General features: G+C 40.7%; 1 protein-coding gene across 5 annotated transcripts; it reads right to left on the bottom strand.

The window, feature by feature from the left end:
• Window positions 1-1,386: 1,386 nt before the first annotated feature.
• On the bottom strand, window positions 1,387-17,666 carry LOC106604887 (cytidine monophosphate-N-acetylneuraminic acid hydroxylase). Of its 5 annotated transcripts, none has more exons than XR_006770681.1 (15): window positions 17,320-17,666; window positions 14,713-14,939; window positions 14,387-14,478; window positions 13,013-13,122; window positions 11,975-12,165; window positions 11,240-11,320; window positions 11,056-11,122; window positions 10,871-10,952; window positions 9,833-9,970; window positions 9,409-9,544; window positions 9,124-9,264; window positions 8,619-8,793; window positions 7,485-7,601; window positions 2,206-2,446; window positions 1,387-1,898 (listed from the first exon to the last, which is right to left on the bottom strand). XR_006770681.1 is itself a non-coding variant. In XM_045722300.1 (15 exons), the coding sequence occupies exons 2-15, from the start codon at window positions 14,916-14,918 to the stop codon at window positions 1,757-1,759; spliced, it is 1,794 nt and encodes a 597-aa protein (XP_045578256.1). In that variant the 5' UTR covers window positions 14,919-14,939; window positions 17,320-17,666; the 3' UTR covers window positions 1,387-1,756. The 5 variants fall into 5 exon arrangements, 3 of the variants coding, with proteins under 3 accessions (XP_045578256.1, XP_045578257.1, XP_045578258.1); XR_006770680.1 differs by having other exon boundaries at window positions 2,275-2,446; XM_045722300.1 differs by having other exon boundaries at window positions 2,331-2,446.
• Between the last annotated feature and the right edge of the window lie 354 nt (window positions 17,667-18,020).

Raw genomic sequence — 18,020 nt, 5'->3', positions numbered from 1 at the left:
GTGCGCGCTAATAGCGGTTGAATCGGGTGACGTCACTCGCTCTGAGACCTGAAGTTGTTCCGCTTGTACTGCAAGAGCCGCGGCTTCTGTGGCGCGATGTGTAACGATGCTTGCACTTTTATTGAAATTGAGCCGAATGGAAAACTTGTTTTTAATTATTAAATGGTTTTAGTGGATGATTGTTTTTTCAATTGGTTTTTATTTGATTTTTTGATTTTTATAAAAGGATGAATTGTTCCTTTTTTATTATTGATTGAATGTTGTAAATATGTGTTTTTTCATAATAAAAGATACAAAAAAAATGTGTAACGATGCTTCGTGGGTGACTGTTGTTGATGTGTGTAACCTGGTTCAAGCCCAGGTTGGGGCGAGGAGAGGGACGGAAGCTGTACTGTTACGTGTGTGTGCGTGACTTCAGCAAGGCTGTGGTTTTCTGAACTTCTCCTATTGAGTCAGTTCTGTGAACTTCTCATCACTCTTCAGGCACACAGTAACTCTGGGTAGCTTTGTCACAGTATCTTACATTTCTATCAATCAATGCAACAGATAAAGTATTTGTTTTTAAAAATAATTTCTGGAGGACTAAGTTACTTTTGAGAAGCTATATATATTCCATGTATCGGGCCTTACTCATAACTTAGAATAACTAGATTTCTCCCAGAGGAACTTGGTTGTCAGGTACATTGAAATCACACATAACAGTTCATAACATTTAAAGTTGACAAATTCTAGTTGAGCCACAGTGTACAGCAGCCTAATACAATATACTTAATAACGGTACTTTCATAAATGACTAAGCTGACTTCTCTGACCAGCATCCCATTCACAGCCCTACTAGCCACAATCTAAAACTAGCTTTACCTTAACATTAACCAAACCCCTAACATTAACCCTAACGTTATCTTACGCTTAAAAAAAAAGATTTGGGTTATGAAAAAACAAAAACTAAATTGTGTTCAATTAATAGATATTGGACGAATAACAAATGCATTGTCAGCACACGTCCAAAATCACATAATACACATGATAAGGTTTACTAACATGTTCTACATGTTAGACATTTAGCAGACGCCATATCAGTTCTGTTATACACAGACATTATTTTAACAGTTTTGGAAACTTTAGAGTGTTTTCTATCCAATACTACCATGCATATGCATATCCTAGCTTCTGGGCCGGAGTAACAGGCAGTTTACTTTGGACACCTCAGTCATCCAAACTGCCGAATACTGCCCCCTAGAACCTAAGAAGTTAACCAAACCCTTAACCCTAACCTATTTTTTTTTTTTTATAAAAGAACACAATTATGTTCAAATAATAGATATTGGACAAATAACAAATGCATTGTCAACACACGTCCAAAATCACATAATAATACACATGATAATCAATGATACAAAGTTTATTCACATTTACATTCTACATGTTAGTCATTTAGCAGATGTTCTTATCCAGAGTGACATAGTAGTGAGTGCATATATTTTCCTACCTTTCGGTACTAGTCCCCTACATACAGACCTGCCAAACAACAATAGACGCTATGCTAATAGATTTCACCATTACATGAAAAAAATACAAAAAATGAACCGTAAATGAACCAATTTGGAAATTAAATATCGTCAGCCTCGTCCCTTTTTCCCTGTTTCAGTAGCACAGGGAGGTTGGTGGTGCCTACAGTGACAGGGAGAGCAGCCCTTCTTATTCATTATTGGATACACAAAGCTTGGTTCTGATGTGACAGTATAGCCTGCTTTTTCTAAGACAATGTAGAAGCAGAGCCACTTTCTGTTTGGATTCCCTGGGGTTCAGCAGACCTCTGGTGTGATGGCACCTGCTGCAGGAACAAGTCCCAGTCCGGCCCAGTGACTGGCAACTCTGTCTGGAAGTGGTTCCAGAACCTGGACAAATAACCAAGACAGGTACAATATTAGTGTCCCGACCCACCAGTTGAGAATCGTTGCTCTAGTGTACAGAAACGCAATACAATAGACTTCATAACGGTACGAGAGCTTACTGGTAGTGGTAGACGCCTGGGTCTGGTAAGTTAGGAAACGAGGGCTTACCGGTGGTGGTAGACGTTTGGTAAGGGAAGAAAGAAGCAAAGGAGGGAAGGTGAGGAGACGAGGGCTTACCGCTCGTGGTAGATGTCTTGTAAGGGAGGAAGGAAGGAAGCAAAGGAGGGAAGGTGAGGAGACGAGGGCTTACCGGTGGTGGTAGACGTCTGGTAAGGGAGTAAGGAAGCAAAGGAGGGAAGGTGAGGAGACGAGGGCTTACCGGTGGTGGTAGACATCTGGTAAGGGAGGAAGGAAGCAAAGGAGACGAGGGCTTACTGGTGGTGGTAGACGTCTGGCTCTCTGCTCAGACGGTTCTGGAAGCCAATATACAGGTTGTCCCAAAGAAGGCCGTTCTTCACCACGTGCCTCATGACTCCGATCCTGTTCTTGATCTTTACAGAAGAGAAAGTAGTACACTGTCTATCTCTCAGTCCAATCAAGTTACATGAAATGGAAAACAAAGAAATGATTCACTTGCAGATTAATGGCAGTTCCTTTAAAAGCATGTTGGCATTTAAGCAGGGCTACAGCATTTTTGACCCCGGGGCACCTACCACCAGCCAAACAGCTAACTTCTTGCATTTCAACACATTTTGCCATGGGGCAGAGAGAAAAATGTGCTGTTTTACAGTTAATTTAATTATATTCTACACATTTGGCTCTTATGAGAGAACATTTTGCCATGTTAAATCGAATTTCCTGCTATTCTACACATTTTGCCCTGTATGCCCGTTCGGTAATCCGTCCTTACACTTCGGCAGTAGTGAGAACTGAGCCATTAACAACTTTCTTCAACTGAAAACAGCTTGGCATCAGATTTGTATCTGCCAACCACAACACATTCGAACCCCTGAAGTTATGCATAGTAGCCTGCCATCTCCGTGTGTCTGTGCCTCGTACAGCATTCACCTCTTATGAGAATGACATGAGTCCAGAGAAACGTTATTCTTATGACAGATTTGTAACATGGTATGTTTCTGCCCCATAATGTTTGACCCCTAGAAGCAGTTGGATTTTTTATTGATCCTTCCCATAAGTGGATTGCAGTGTACAATGCCTTTAGAAAGTATTCACACCCTTTGACTTTTTCCACATTTTGTTGTGTTACAGCCTGAATTACAAATGGATTACATTTCATTTTTGTGTCACTGATCTACACACAATACCCCATAATGTCAAAGTGTAATTATGTTTTTAGAAATGTTTGCAAATTAATAAAAAATAATCAATCAATAAGTATTCAACCCCTTTGTTATGGCAAGCCTAAATAAGTTCAGGAGTAAAAATGTGCTTAACAAGTCACATAATAAGTTGTATTTGACTCTGTGTGCAATAAGTGTTTAACATGATTATTTTAAATGATGACCCCATCTCTGTACCCCACACATATAATTAGCTGTAAGTTCCCTCAGTCGAACAGTGAATTTCAAGCACAGAGTCAACCACAAAGACCAGCGGACTAGCACCTATTGGTAGAGGGGGGGAGTAGACATTGAATATCCCTTTGAGCATAATGAAGTTATAATTACACTTTGAAAGCTGTATCAATACACAGTCATTACAAAGATAGAAGCGCCCTTCTTAAATCAGTTGCCAGAGAGGAAGGAAACCACTCAGATTTCCCCATGAGGCCAAAGGTGACTTTAAAAAACAGGCCGAATATACACTGGAGTTGCTTACCAAGACGACATTGAATGTTCCTGATTGGCCTGGTTAAAGTTTTAACTTAAATCAGCTTGAAAATCTATGGCATGGCTGTCTAGCAATAATAAACAATCAATTCGACAGCTTGACGAATTAAAAATAAATGGGCAAATATTGTACAATCCAGGTGCGCAAAGAGACTTACCCATGTACAGTGCCGTGAAGAAGTATTTGCCCCTTTCTGATTTTCTCTATTTTTGTTTCTGAGTGTTATCAGATCTTCAACCAAACCTAATATTAGATAAAGGGCACCTAAGTTTAGAAATGACAAAAAAATTATATTTATTTTATTTATTTAATTAACAAAGTTATGCAACACCTAATTCCCCTGAGGGAAAAAGTAATTGCCTCCTGACACTCAATAACTGGTTGTGCCACCTTTAGCTGCAATGACTGCAACCAAATTCTTCCTGTAGTTGTTGATCAGACTTACATCTCTGTGGAGGAATTTTGGCCCACTCTTGCATGCATAACTGCTTTAACTCAGCAACATTTGTGTGTTTTCAAGCATGAACTGCTCGTTTCAAGTCCTGCTGCAACATTTCAATTGGGATTAGGGCTGGACTTTGACTAGGCCATTCCAAAACTTCAAATTTGTTGCTTTTTAGCCATTTTCATGTAGACTTGATTGTGTGTTTTGTATCATTGTCTTGCTGCATGAAACAGCTGCGCTTCAGCTCACAGATGGATGTCCTGACATTCTACTGTAGAATTCTGATACAGAGCAGAAATCATGGTTCCTTCTATTAAGGCAAGTCGTCCAGGTCCTGAGCCAGCAAAGCATCCCCAAACCAATACTGAAAGCACTGTACTTATCAAGCACTGCATTTAATCCAGCAACAATTATCTTCAACTGAAAACAGCTTTGCATCTGCCAACAACACATTCAAAGTCCTGAAGTTATGCATAGTAGCCTGTCATCTGTGTCTGTGCCTTGTACAGACTTCACCTCATGAGAATGACATGAGTCCAGGGAAAAGTTCTTATTTACATTTTACTAGACGCTCTTGTCCAGAGCGACTTACAGTAGCAATTAGGGTTACAGTGCATTCGGAAAGTATTCAGACACCTTGACTTTTTCCACATTTTGTTACGTTACAGCCTTATTCTAATATTGACAAAAAAACTAAAACAATACCCCATGATGACAAAGCAAAAACAGCTTTTTAGACATTTTTGTAAACATATATAAAAAAATTAAAAAATGTATGTCACATTTACATAAGTATTCAGACCCTTTGTTGAAGCACCTTTGGCAGCGATTACTGCCTTGAGTATTATACTACAAGCTTGGCACGCCTGTATTTGGGGAGTTTCTCCCATTCTTCTCTTGTCAGGTTGGATGGGGAGTGTTGCTGCACAGCTATTTCAGGTCTCTCCAGAGATGTTCGATCGGGTTCAAGTCCGGGCTCTGGCTGGGCCATTCAAGGACATTCAGAGACTTGTCCCAAAGCCAGGTTTCCTCCAGGCGTGACGCTTGGCATTCAAGCCAAAGAGTTCAATCTTGGTTTCATCAGACCAGAGAATGTTGTTTGTCATGATCTGAGAGTCCTTTAGGTGCCTCAGCTCTAGGAAGAGTCTTGCTGGTTGCAAATGTCTTCCATTTAAGAATGATGGAGGCCACTGTGTTCTAGGGGACCTTCAATGCTGCAGAAATGTTTTGGTACCCTTCTCCAGATCTGTGCCTCGACATAATCCTGTCTCGGAGCTCTACGCACAATTCCTTTGACCTCATGGCTTGGTTTTGCTTTGACATGCACTGACAACTGTGGGACCTTATATACTGCTTATATACTGCTATACTGCTAACCTACAAAGCATTACATGGGCTTGCTCCTACCTATCTTTCCGATTTGGTCCTGCCGTACATACCTACACGTACGCTACGGTCACAAGACGCAGGCCTCCTAATTGTCCCTAGAATTTCTAAGCAAACGGCTGGAGGTAGGGCTTTCTCCTATAGAGCTCCATTTTTATGGAATGGTCTGCCTACCAATGTGAGAGACGCAGACTCAGTCTCAACCTTTAAGTCTTTACTGAAGACTTATCTCTTCAGTAGGTCCTATGATTAAGTATAGTCTGGCCCAGGAGTGTGAAGGTGAACGGAAAGGCTGGAGCAACGAACCGCCCTTGCTGTCTCTGCCTTGCCGGTTCCCCTCTTTCCACTGGGATTCTCTGCCTCTAACCCTTTTACAGAGGCTGAGTCACTGGCCTACTGGTGTTCTTCCATGCCGTCCATGGGAGGGGTGCGTCACTTGAGTGGGTTGAGTCACTGACGTGGTCTTCCTGTCTGGGTTGGCGCCCCCCCCCTTGGGTTGTGCCATGGCGGAGATCGTTGTGGGCTATACTCGGCCTTGTCTTAGGACGGTAAGTTGGTGGTTGGAGACATCCCTCTAGTGGTGTGGGGGCTGTGCTTTGGCAAAGTGGGTGGGGTTATATCCTGCCTGTTTGGCCCTGTCCGGGGGTATCATCGGATGGGGCCACAGTGTCTTCTGATCCCTCCTGTCTCAGCCTCCAGTATTTATGCTGCAGTAGTTTATGTGTCGGGGGGCTAGGGTCAGTCTGTTACATCTGGAGTATTTCTCTTGTCTTATCCGGTGACCTGTGTGTATTTAAATATGCTCTCTCTAATTCTCTCTTTCTATCTTTCTCTCGGAGGACCTGAGCCCTAGGACCATGCCTCAGGACTACCTGGTATGATGACTCCTTGCTGTCCCCAGTCCACCTGGCCGTGCTGCTGCTCCAGTTTCAACTGTTCTGCCTGCGGCTATGGAACCCTGACCTGTTCACCGGACGTGCTTGTTGCACCCTCGACAACTACTATGATTATTATTATTTGACCATGCTGGTCATTTATGAACATTTTAACATTTTAACATTTTGACCATGTTCTGTTATAATATCCACCCTGCACAGCCAGAAGAGGACTGGCCACCCCTCATAGCCTGGTTCCTCTCTAGGTTTCTTCCTAGGTTTTTGGCCTTTCTAGGGAGTTTTTCCTAGGGAGTTTTTCCTAGCCACCGTGCTTCTTTCACATGCTTTGCTTGCTGTTTGGGGTTTTAGGCTGGGTTTCTGTACAGCACTTTGAGAATATCAGCTGATGTACGAAGGGCTATATAAAAATAAATTTGATTTGATTTGAAATTTGATATAGACAGGTGTGTGCCTTTCCAAATCATGTCCAATCAATTGAATTTACCAAAGGTGGACTCCAATCAAGTTGTAGAAACATCTCAAGGATGATCAATGGAAACAGGATTCACCTGAGCTCAATTTTGAGTCTCATAGCAAGGGTCTGAATACTTGTGTAAAAAAGGCATTTTATAATTTCTTTACATTTGCAAAAAAAATTCTATTAACCTCTTTTCGCTTTGTCATTATGGGGTTTTGTGTAGACTGATGAGATTTTTTAAAATGTAATCAATTTTAGAATAAGGCTGTAACAAGGAAAAAGAAAAGGTCAAGGGGTCTGAATACTTTCTGAATGCACTGTAAGTGCCTTGCTCAAGGGAACAAATTATTTTTCACATAGTAAGCTCAGGGATTTCAACCAGCAACCTTTCGGTAACTGGCCCAGTGCTCTTAACTGTTAGGCTACCTGCCACCCTTATGACAGATTTGTAACATGCTATGTTCCTGCTCCACAATGTTTGTTTTGATCCTTCTCAAGTGGAGTGCAGTGTACTTAATAATATATAGGTGAGCAGGTGTTGTAGCCATGCTCACCTCCTCATAAGGGTGCTCTCTAGTGGGCCTCTGAGTAGGGAAGGAGAGATCCATGAAGTCCACTAGATAGTTGTAGCCATTGTCTATCGGAATGAAGTCCTCATCTGTCTCAATGACCTTAAATACATATTACAAACAACAGTTAGGCAATGTTTAGTTGGAATTCAAACAATTTGGATTATTCACTGACCTGTAGTTATGATAAATACCAGATAACTAGAATATGAATAACCAGAATAAATATACAGGAGCTAAAGAATTACCAGAGTCTATAGAATTACCAGAGTCTAAAAAGAATGTAGCATAAGCATGAGAAGAATTGGAAAAGATGTCTTCTAATTTTAACCCTCGAACCCACCAGATTTGGGTTAAAAATGTATTTTTATTTTTCAAAATGATTGAACTTGCCTGGCACAATGGAACCAAGGGTCATAGTCCCTAAAGTGTCAACCCTGTCCATCTGGCAATCCAAGCAGCCAAAATCAGCTGCTCCAAGGGCAGTTTCCTGGATATAGATTAAGCCTAGTCCTGGCCCCCCCCCCCAAAAAAATTAAAATAAAAAACATTTTAAAATGTCTTTATTTTTAAATCGACAGATTCTCCATTGAGCGTTTAATTTGTTTAAATTCAGGAATAGGCTTAGTCTGTGTCCGTGGGAGCGTCCGTACATGTTTTAAACATTTCAGAGATCTACAGAGAGAGGAAGTGAATGGAAGGGGTCGCGTTCAGTCGGTACAAAACCGAGAAACGTTTTAAAATGGATATCGTCTACTGATAGATTGTCCAATAATAACTATAATTTTCCTTGCATGTTTTTACTGCCTACTGAATGCGAGTCAGGAGTAACCAGGAGTGTATTCTTAAATTGCAGACTGTTGCAAAAAGTTAGGTCTAGACCGTTTAGTCCAAACGGAAAACATTTTGCAATGAAAACGAGAGTTTCTATTGGACAAATTCAGGCTTCCGTTTGGTTCCAAGAGTAAACGGTAATTGGTTCCTGTTGAAAAACATTTTGCAACAGACCAACTGTTTGCAACAGTCAACAACTAATGAATCCACCCCAGGAGTCAGCTTGTAGATGTGCAGTAGTGCACTAAGAGCTGTGAGGACTTTTATATGGACTACAATATTTACCCGGACAACTAGATCGTAGTTTTTAAACCCTGCCCAGATGTAATAAAATTGGATCCAGCTTTTATGTTTAAATATCTCAGCGGTGATGGCCCTGTTCAGTTCATCCACGTACAAATCAAAGTCCCAACTGTCCTTATAGATGTTTGTCCCGGACGGAGGGTCGGTGATGGCTTTCCTGTGGTTATAGTCAAGTCATACATGATTAAAAGTGCATTTTACCTGGGTAACAACATTAAAAATGAATGAAATAATGTAGGAAAAAACAATGTAGAAAGAGAACATAAAGGTAGACAATGTAGGGAAGTGGGGTAATAAAGGTAGACAATGTAGGGAAGTGGGGTAATAAAGGTAGACAATGTAGGGAAGTGGGGTAATAAAGGTATTGACAACAGAGGGAAACATCAACCATCAAAATGTGATTGATGATTGTTGGCATTTCTATGGAGTATGGACTGATATGACAGACATGGACACACACGATTTGCTGATTGATGAGCAATCCTACCGGCTGGGGCTCATCAGAGCCAGGGCCAGATCGAGCACAGCGCCTGGCTTGGGTGTCCATGTTGTTATGCCTGGAGCGCTCTTCTTGATCAGGGCATTGAGCTGCTCCGCGTTGTTTTTCGTGTTAGTTTCCTTAATGTACCTTTCAGGTAATGTATGTCAGTTGTCAATGTCAAGTAGGGATGCATATTATACTGAGTGACTGAAATTGAAGCAATAAGAGGGGTCAAAACCTACCTGAACCTAGAACGGAATTTGTACACAAAGAGTAAAAGTTTCGTAATACCTGTCTGAGGGATGTGCTTCGACAAAGTAACCGGCAAACGGGCAGTAGATCTTGGGCTGCAAGGACTTTACCAGCTGGGCCTTGTAGTTCATGAGCTTCTTCCTTTCATTCTTGATGAAATCGGCTTTCCAGCTCTCTGCAGGGAGAAAGCGACACTAGTCAATGAGTGAATCTCAGTTGTGTTTCCTTGATTCCTCGCTTCCTCTCCCCTTGCCTCCTCCTCAAAATGCATTGGAGGAGAACATCCGAGGGAAGGAACCTCATATCTGTTCCGATGTGCTTTGAGGAGGAGATAAGGAGGGAGGAAATACAATTGAGATTCACTCCATGTGCAGGAAATAGCAAGGGAAACCCAAGGGAGCAATTCATTTCTCTGTTATTTGTCTGGCTGTACACTTGGACGCTGTATACCTGCCCACCTCACCTGTGTATTTTCCTCCACTGAAGGTCATGGGGAAGCCAGACGCCCCCCCAGCAAAGTCACTCATCATCAGGTCTACATTGTGGGGCAGTCGGCCGTAGTTTGGCCTGGTGCAGTCCACCGTGTTGAGGATCATATGACCTGAGTGGGACAACCAGGATCAGATGCACCCGTCAAATGAGATAAGGTATGCTTACCAGGTGGCACCGGCAGATACTTTTTATTACTGATCTGACAATGACCTGAATCTGACAGGATGTGCATGTTCAATAAAACAATGAGGCTTAATTATCCTGATGGAACCCATCTTTATATGGATGTATAATCTGTAGGTGGATAAAGTGGGATGAAAGTCAGAATGTGTGACCTGCTTGTGATTGTACACTGACTGTACAAAACGTTAGGAACACATGCTCTTTCCGTGAAATAGACTGACCAGGTGAATCCAGGTGAAGGCTATGATCACTTATTGATGTCACTTGTTAAAGTCACTTCAATCAGTGTAGATGAAGGGAAGGAGACAGGTTAAAGAAGGATTTTTAAACCTTCAGACATGGATTGTGTATGTGTGCCATTCAGAGGGGGAATGGGCAAGACAAAATATTTAAGTGCCTTTGAAGGGGGTATGGTAGTAGGTACCAGGCACACCGGTTTGAGTGTGTCAAGAACTGCAGCCCTGCTGGGTTTTTCATGCTCAACAGTTTCCCGTGTGTATCAAGAATGGATCAACACCCAAAATAAATCCATCCAACTTGACACAACTGTGGGAAGCATTGGAGTCAACATGGGCCAGCATCCCTGTGGAACGCTTTCGATACCTTGTAGAGTCCATGCCAATAGAGTCCAATTGAGGTTGTTCTGATGGCAAAGGAGGGTGCAACTCAATATTAGGAAGGTGTTCCAAATGTTTCGTACACCCGGCGTATATACCACTTAGCAGACCCTTTTATGAAAAAAGTGACTTCCAGTGACTGCAGGAATTGAACCCAGGACTCTGGTGAAGCTAGCACCATGTGCTCTTTCAAAGGACATGAAGACTACCTTTATATTCAACAATGATACAGGTGTCCATTTCGGGGTGCACTTCATCCTTCAGAATCATGAATCTGAGGTGCTCATCAATCTGACGGAGATAACAACAGGAGAAGGGCATTAAAGAAGAGCCTTTTGACAGAGGTTCCTGTATCGTATAAACTGTTCATACAAAGTGAGCTGTTTATGCTTACGTTTTGCCAAATGCCAAAGGGAACTATGTTGATATTTGTCAGCTGCACCTGACTTTTCTCCAGCATCCTGTAACATGATTCAAACGAGGACAGCATAAACCCACAAAGTTGACACCCTCATTTGTTTTATGGTTGTAAAACCATGTTAATGTGTGACATATTATATGATATAGATAACCCTTACCAGAACACTGGCCTTGATGTGTCGCCAACATAAATAGGAACATCCGGTCTCGTCGCAGAGAGGGATTTTAAGGTTGGGTAGCTGAAAATTGATTTTTCAGGAATTATCTTAAAACTTCCTGTCTTTCTGTATGCTCATCCTCATGAGAAAAATGTCTGCTTACTTCCATAATTAGGGTCCCACTTTAAACTAAGTACAACTTATAATGGCTTAATATAGCTTACATAAATGCTTCACATATCATCTATAAATCTCATACTCTATAAATGGTGTATAAACATACATAGTTTATACACCATTTATACACCACCCTTTATATACCATTTATAGAATATGACACACGCTTATAGATTATCTGTGAAGCATTTGTGTAGTGCTTAAGAAACTTCATGCATGCTATATAACGCCTTTATACTTAGTTTAAAGTGGGACCAAAATTACAAATACATTGAAATCAGTGGTGGCTTGTGGGTGGAGATTGCGGAGGACGGGCTCAATGTAATGGTTGTGTTTGATACTTTCAATCAATTCCCTTCCAGTTTCACTGAGCCCATCCTTCTATATCAATCCATTTCATTCTACCATACTCCATTCAGGTACCATCTCTACATACCTGTACCATCCTCCATACCTGTACCATCCACCATACAGGTACCATCTCTACATACCTGTACCATACAGGTACCATCTCTATATACCTGTACCATACTCCATACAGGCACCATCTCTACATACCTGAGGTGGTCAGAGTGCATGTGGCTGATGTAGATGAGGTCGGCCATGCACAGCCTCTCCATGGAGTCAGCAGGGGGCTCGTGGAGCAGCCACCAGCCCCTGGCGAAGGCCGGACCCGTCAGCCAGGGGTCGAATATCATCTTCTTCCCCCCTAGCTGGAGCTCCATGCATGCATGGGTGAGGTAGGTCACCTGGAGGAACATGAAGGTCGAGTTTGGAGTGGAGAATCTTGTCGCCCGACGTGCTATCATTTTAGATTTGCGTGCGGCGCGGTTGACCATCAATCACACCGATTTAAATAGCCTGTCGGCCATATGGGAAAGACTCAGAGGTGTCGGAGTTGGGAATGTCGTTTCTGTGTCTCTGGAATTTAAATGAACACATAGGGGAGATGGTCAAAAGTCATCTGTGACCAACTGTCGCTCAGAGTCCCAGCAATGTGTCCTGCACTGTTGTTGGGCATGGCTGTGATTGGAGGTCTATCCCGATACGTCATCTACAATCTTGGATGGCGGTTGGTGAAAGCTTTCAACCTTTGCCCATCTCCCTTATGGGCAAAGGTTGAAAGGCTTAAGTTTGGCACTGCAGCCTTTCAGGTGAGAACACACCCTCAGATCTCACATTATTAAAGTGGTGATGAGATCAAAGATGAGTCAAAGATTTTGTAGACACACAACTCTCGGTTATCATTTTAAGGCTAATATTTGATTCACTCCGGGTAATTACTAACTAGCCTTGAATCATAGCTAGTGTTTGTGTTCTTGTCACACATTTGTGACTAAACAACATGGGAATGTGTTCCAGATTAGTTTCAACCAGCCTGGTGAAGACATCTTTTTCATGACGAGACCAAGATCACAACCAGATCAAGACATATTTTTCTGACCATAACAAAACATCTTTATACAACCAGTATCCATCCTGACCATGACGTCATGTAAGATGTCATAATGTAATTGCAATCAGTTTTGCCCACTGGGAAAGGCCTCAGATCTCTCCAGCCGTGGGTGTGTGGTGTGTGTGATGCGCTGTACTCACAGTCACCTCTCCCTCCTGCAGTTCCTGTGGATCCTGGGGGTCTGCCAACCAGGGGTCCCAGACGATCACCTCCACGAGCTGAAGACCACCCTCGTCTGTCATCACGACGTCTGCATTAGCAAAATCAAGCCAAAGTCAAAACTCTTCCGATGAGTAATCAAATTAATTACTTCTATTTGACTATCTTAATGTACATATAGACACATTAAACATCTGACTTATTATTTACACTGTGTTCCTCATGTCATTTTTAGACGGCCAAAGGAATGGACAGCTGGAGCTGGGCACTCAACCAACAGGACGCTGAACAGCTTCTACCTCCAAGTCATAAGACTGCTAAATAGTTAGTTAGCCAATAGCGACCCGGACTATCTGCATTGACCCTTTTTGGACTAACTCTTTTGACTCATCACTCTCCATCCAGTTCTCTGCTGCCAATGACTGGAACGAACTACAATAATCTCTGAAACTGGAAACACTTATCTCCCTCACTAGCTTTAAGCACCAGCTGTCAGAGCAGCTCACAGATCACTGCACCTGTACATAGCCCATCTATAATTTAGCCCAAACAACTACCTCTTCCCTTACTGTATTTATTTATTTATTTATTTTGCTCCTTTGCACCCCATTATTTCTACTTTGCACTTTCTTCCACTACAAATCTACCAGTCCAGTGTTTTACTTGCTATATTGTATTTACTTCACCACCATGGCCTTTTTTGCCTTTACCTCCCTTATCTCACCTCATTTGCTCACATTGTATATAGACTTATTTTGTACTGTATTGTTGACTGTATGTTTGTTTTACTCCATGTGTAACTCTGTGTTGTTGTATGTGTCGAACTGCTTTGCTTTATCTTGGCCAGGTCGCAATTGTAAATGAGAACTTGTTCTCAACTATAAAGGTGAAATAAAATAAATATATAAAACATACGCTGCTGTTACTGTTTATTATCTATCCTGTTGCCTTGTCACTTTATCTCACCTATATGAACATATCTACCTCAATTACCTCATACCCCTGCACATCTACTCGGTACTGGTACCGCGTGTAACGTTATATAGCCAAGTTATCTTTACTCATTGTTTATTTATTCCTTCTGTTATTATTTCTCTATTATTTCCATTTTTTCTCTCTGCATTGTTGGGAAGGCCCGTAAGTAAGCATTTCACTGTTAGTCTACATCTGTTGTTTACGAAGCATGTGACATAACATTTGATGATCAGTATCACACAATGTGTACAAATATACACAAGTTGTCAGAGAACACAAAAGATTAGACATACCCTTACATATGACCTAAAATGGCAAATAGATTAATTCAAAAGCCATTCAATAACCTTTCAGGTTGAGGAAATGGCAGCTCAACTTACCCAGCTCATCCTGTGTGAAGCTGTCGGGAGGGTTCACATACTGCATAGTTGAGACGTTCAGCTTCCAGTAGTGTTTTGTACATCGGACCGTCCTGTATCAGAAAAACCTTTAAGTCCCATTGAATAGATATGTTATATCTAAGCCTCGGTATTAAAGAGGAAGTTCATGATTTTACCATGTTGATGTTAGATGGTTCCTCAGCCTGAAAGTAGTCTATGGGCCAGGAGAAACTGTAATCCATGGTTCGGTATTCTCTAAACAGCCACTACAAACTCCAGCTATCTTTAGTTGTAGAGTCCTGAACTTCCCCTTTAAGTCTACTTACCTTCCATCTAAGTCCTCTATGTCTTTGATGAACAGGCCTCCTTGGTGTTTGCATTGGTTCTTGCAGGCCTTCAGCTCTCCATTTTCTTTGTATATGATGTAGCACTTGCCATCATCTGGGCTCTTCTTAAAGTTGATGCCATCTTTGAGTGAGAACACCGCCTCAGAGTTCAGGGACAGCACTGTCTTTGAAGACTGGGCTGTCATTTGAGTGGTTAAATTGAAGTGCTGATGAGAAAAGTAGAGGAGTATACGTGGATGGTACTCGTAAGAAGAATTTACAGGTGAACAAAACAGAAGTAATAGATAAAGGCAACAAAAAAATCTATCCAGTTTATTACAAGTTGCAACAGGGAGATACTTCCAGCACAGAACCAGAGAAAATGTCTGGCCTTATATCCTAATCAGCAGACAACTGTTCTGTAAACATCAGCCCACGAGGCTTGTGGGAAGTCCAAACAAGTAAGTGACATTGCTACAGAATCACAGTGGTCAGACAATACAATAATAATCAGTGTGTCCTCGGTCCTTGTATCTCCAGTCTGGCATCAAACACTATCAACAGATATAAGTTTATTCCATAATATACAGCATCGAGGCTAGTGACCATCAACCCGAGTATCCCAAACAAAACACTGGAAATCGTGTATTACAGAAAGGGGAAATATATGAATATAAGTAAACACTTTGCTTGACACCTAGTGTCATAACACATTATGACACGGTCATAACCATGTCATACTATGTCATAACAGCTGACATAACCAGTCATAATATGCTCATAACACTGTTACATATGTTTAGACTTGTTGTGACATATAATACGATATTTTATGGGTGGTTATGACACATAAGAGTTTCAAAACCCACAAAACCTACCACTCAAGGCAAAACATTCCATTACACCATAGCCTACATGTCCATAGTATTTTTTTTAAAATTGACCATATTAAATTATCATTGTAATTGCGCACAAAATGATGTCAGACATGCACTTACCCCAATGCTCTGTTGCTGATGACTGGGGTGAATGCATTTTACATTTACATTTTAGTCATTTAGCAGACGCTCTTATCCAGAGCGACTTACAGTAGTGAATGCATACATTTCATACATTATTTTTCTGTGCAAGAGCAGAAGCAGGACAAGACATCCTCTTTTTGACAGATGACTGATATAAGGGCATGTACGTGATAGGCCTATCTGGCTTATATGATTATGATGGTCATAATTCTTTATGACAGTGTCATAAAGTGTATTTTCTACAAGTTGTTTAAAATATGATAGAGAGAGAAAGAGCAAGAGACCTGAACCTACATTTTAGACAATAGCACAGATTGAAAGAACCAAACATTATACCGTTATATTTACATGTTCATGGTTAGTTCAAATGACTAATATCTAGATTCAAACAAATGTCAGTTCCTCTTAGAGTACAGTAACACTTTGGGAACTAAATATTACATTGCAATGTATGGAATTATCAGGAGCTGACCTGGGTACAAATACATGCATATTTAGATTTGAAATACTTATTTTATGTGTGAATGTGAGAATTATGTGGTCAAAATCCGCTACCTCTTTTAACATTTCCTACAAATAGCCTACTATCTGAAAACTATTTTCAAATATTGTTTCCAAACACATTCTTCCAAATACCCTAGGAACAAACAGAAAGTGGGTTCAAATGCATAGAGTATTTAAATATTTTTATATTTAAATATTTTCAAATGCAGAAAAATGCTTTCCAAGTGTATTTCCAAACACATTCCAATATTCAACTACTTGTATTTAAGTAAATACTTCAAAATGTCTTTGAAAGTTATTGAAATACCCCAAATTTGAACATGGGTCTGATTAGGAGACTATTTTTTTGGTTGTAAGAGCAATCATCCTCAATTCATCTTTTTTTTTTATTTCAGCTCATATGACTGAAATTCATCCAAAGTTAACTTGTAAACTTGAAATGCAATTATCAGTTTAAGCAAACCATTTCTTTCAGGACTTGACAAATAAAACAATGTAGAGTTGAAGATGATATTTGGTATGGTCAATGATATCCGGGATCCTTGGGATGTCCCTACCCTAAATCCTAACCATAACCCCCAACCTTAACCTCGACCCTATTCCTTAACCTGAACTTCTATGGGGTAGGGAAATTGTAATGATCCCGGATAACACATAAATATTTGGTGTACAGCACACCGATACCGGCAGAAAGTGGTAAATATGATTCAAGGACAAATAAGTAAAGCACAAAATAATGTTTTTCAGTCAATTTTGTTTTACATTCATCTTTTGAACTGTCATTGTAATTCGATGTAATTCTTCTGCATTTTAATCTTTGTAGAGTTCAGAGCTTATTTTATGTAAACTACCATAAGCAAAATATATAAATTAGCTAAATGTTTTAATGCTATTAAGTGCTATCCTCTGGGAATACAATGTACATCTCACTGTATATCTTTGTAGCGAAATAAATGAAATTCAATATAATGTATTTATCTGTTAAACAACTTTTGCCTGTCACCTTTAAACAATGTACATTTCTTAATAGTCACAACATAGCAAATATTAAGAGAGAATCATAAATAATAAAGAGCATTACCTTGTGCAGACTGTCATGTTGACTTGACACTTTAGAATTTGAAGTTTAGACCCAGATGAGTCTTTCTTTGTGCAATTGCATTGATCCGTGAACGAATTGTTGATGAGAGGGTGATGAGAGGGTGTGCCTCTAAACTATGGAAGGCCAAGAATTTCCAATTGTCTTGCCCGGAACTCGTCTTAACACTTGTAATTATCATTTTTCACTTGCTTTTTTCATGTGTCAAATGTCATTTTTTGTACACAAGATTTTTTCACCTATCCAGTGTGTGTTTACAGGCGATTTGAACACTTGTTATGGGCAATTTTACATGCGTTCATTACACCTGTTCAATGTGCATTTACAGGTGATTAGAACGCTGGTTATGTATGAAACGCCGATTGGGTCTTAAAGCACATGGTCAAAACGCAATCTTTTTAATGCTAAGCGTGTAAAGTAAGCAGGTGCAGGTGCTTAAGTTAACGCCTAAACGCGTCAAATAATCACGTGCAAATGTGTTTGCCGGCGGTCCAACATGTGCTAAATAAACGTCTGCCATCGGTCCTGCACACATCCAATTAACGCCTACATCTGCTAAATATACACTTACACACGCTAACTTAACACATTCTTTAAAATGTTAATTTTACTAGCCAATTTCCCTAGCTCCTCCTTTTAACCAGATTTCGCTGTTTAAAGGAACTTCCTTTTCCACTGCAAGC

Source organism: Salmo salar, chromosome ssa07, assembly GCF_905237065.1.
Source record: "Salmo salar chromosome ssa07, Ssal_v3.1, whole genome shotgun sequence".
In the NCBI taxonomy this organism is placed as follows: Eukaryota; Metazoa; Chordata; class Actinopteri; order Salmoniformes; family Salmonidae; genus Salmo; species Salmo salar.
The sequence above is the reverse complement of the archived record's forward strand: the minus strand, read 5'-3'. Positions and strand labels throughout refer to the sequence as shown.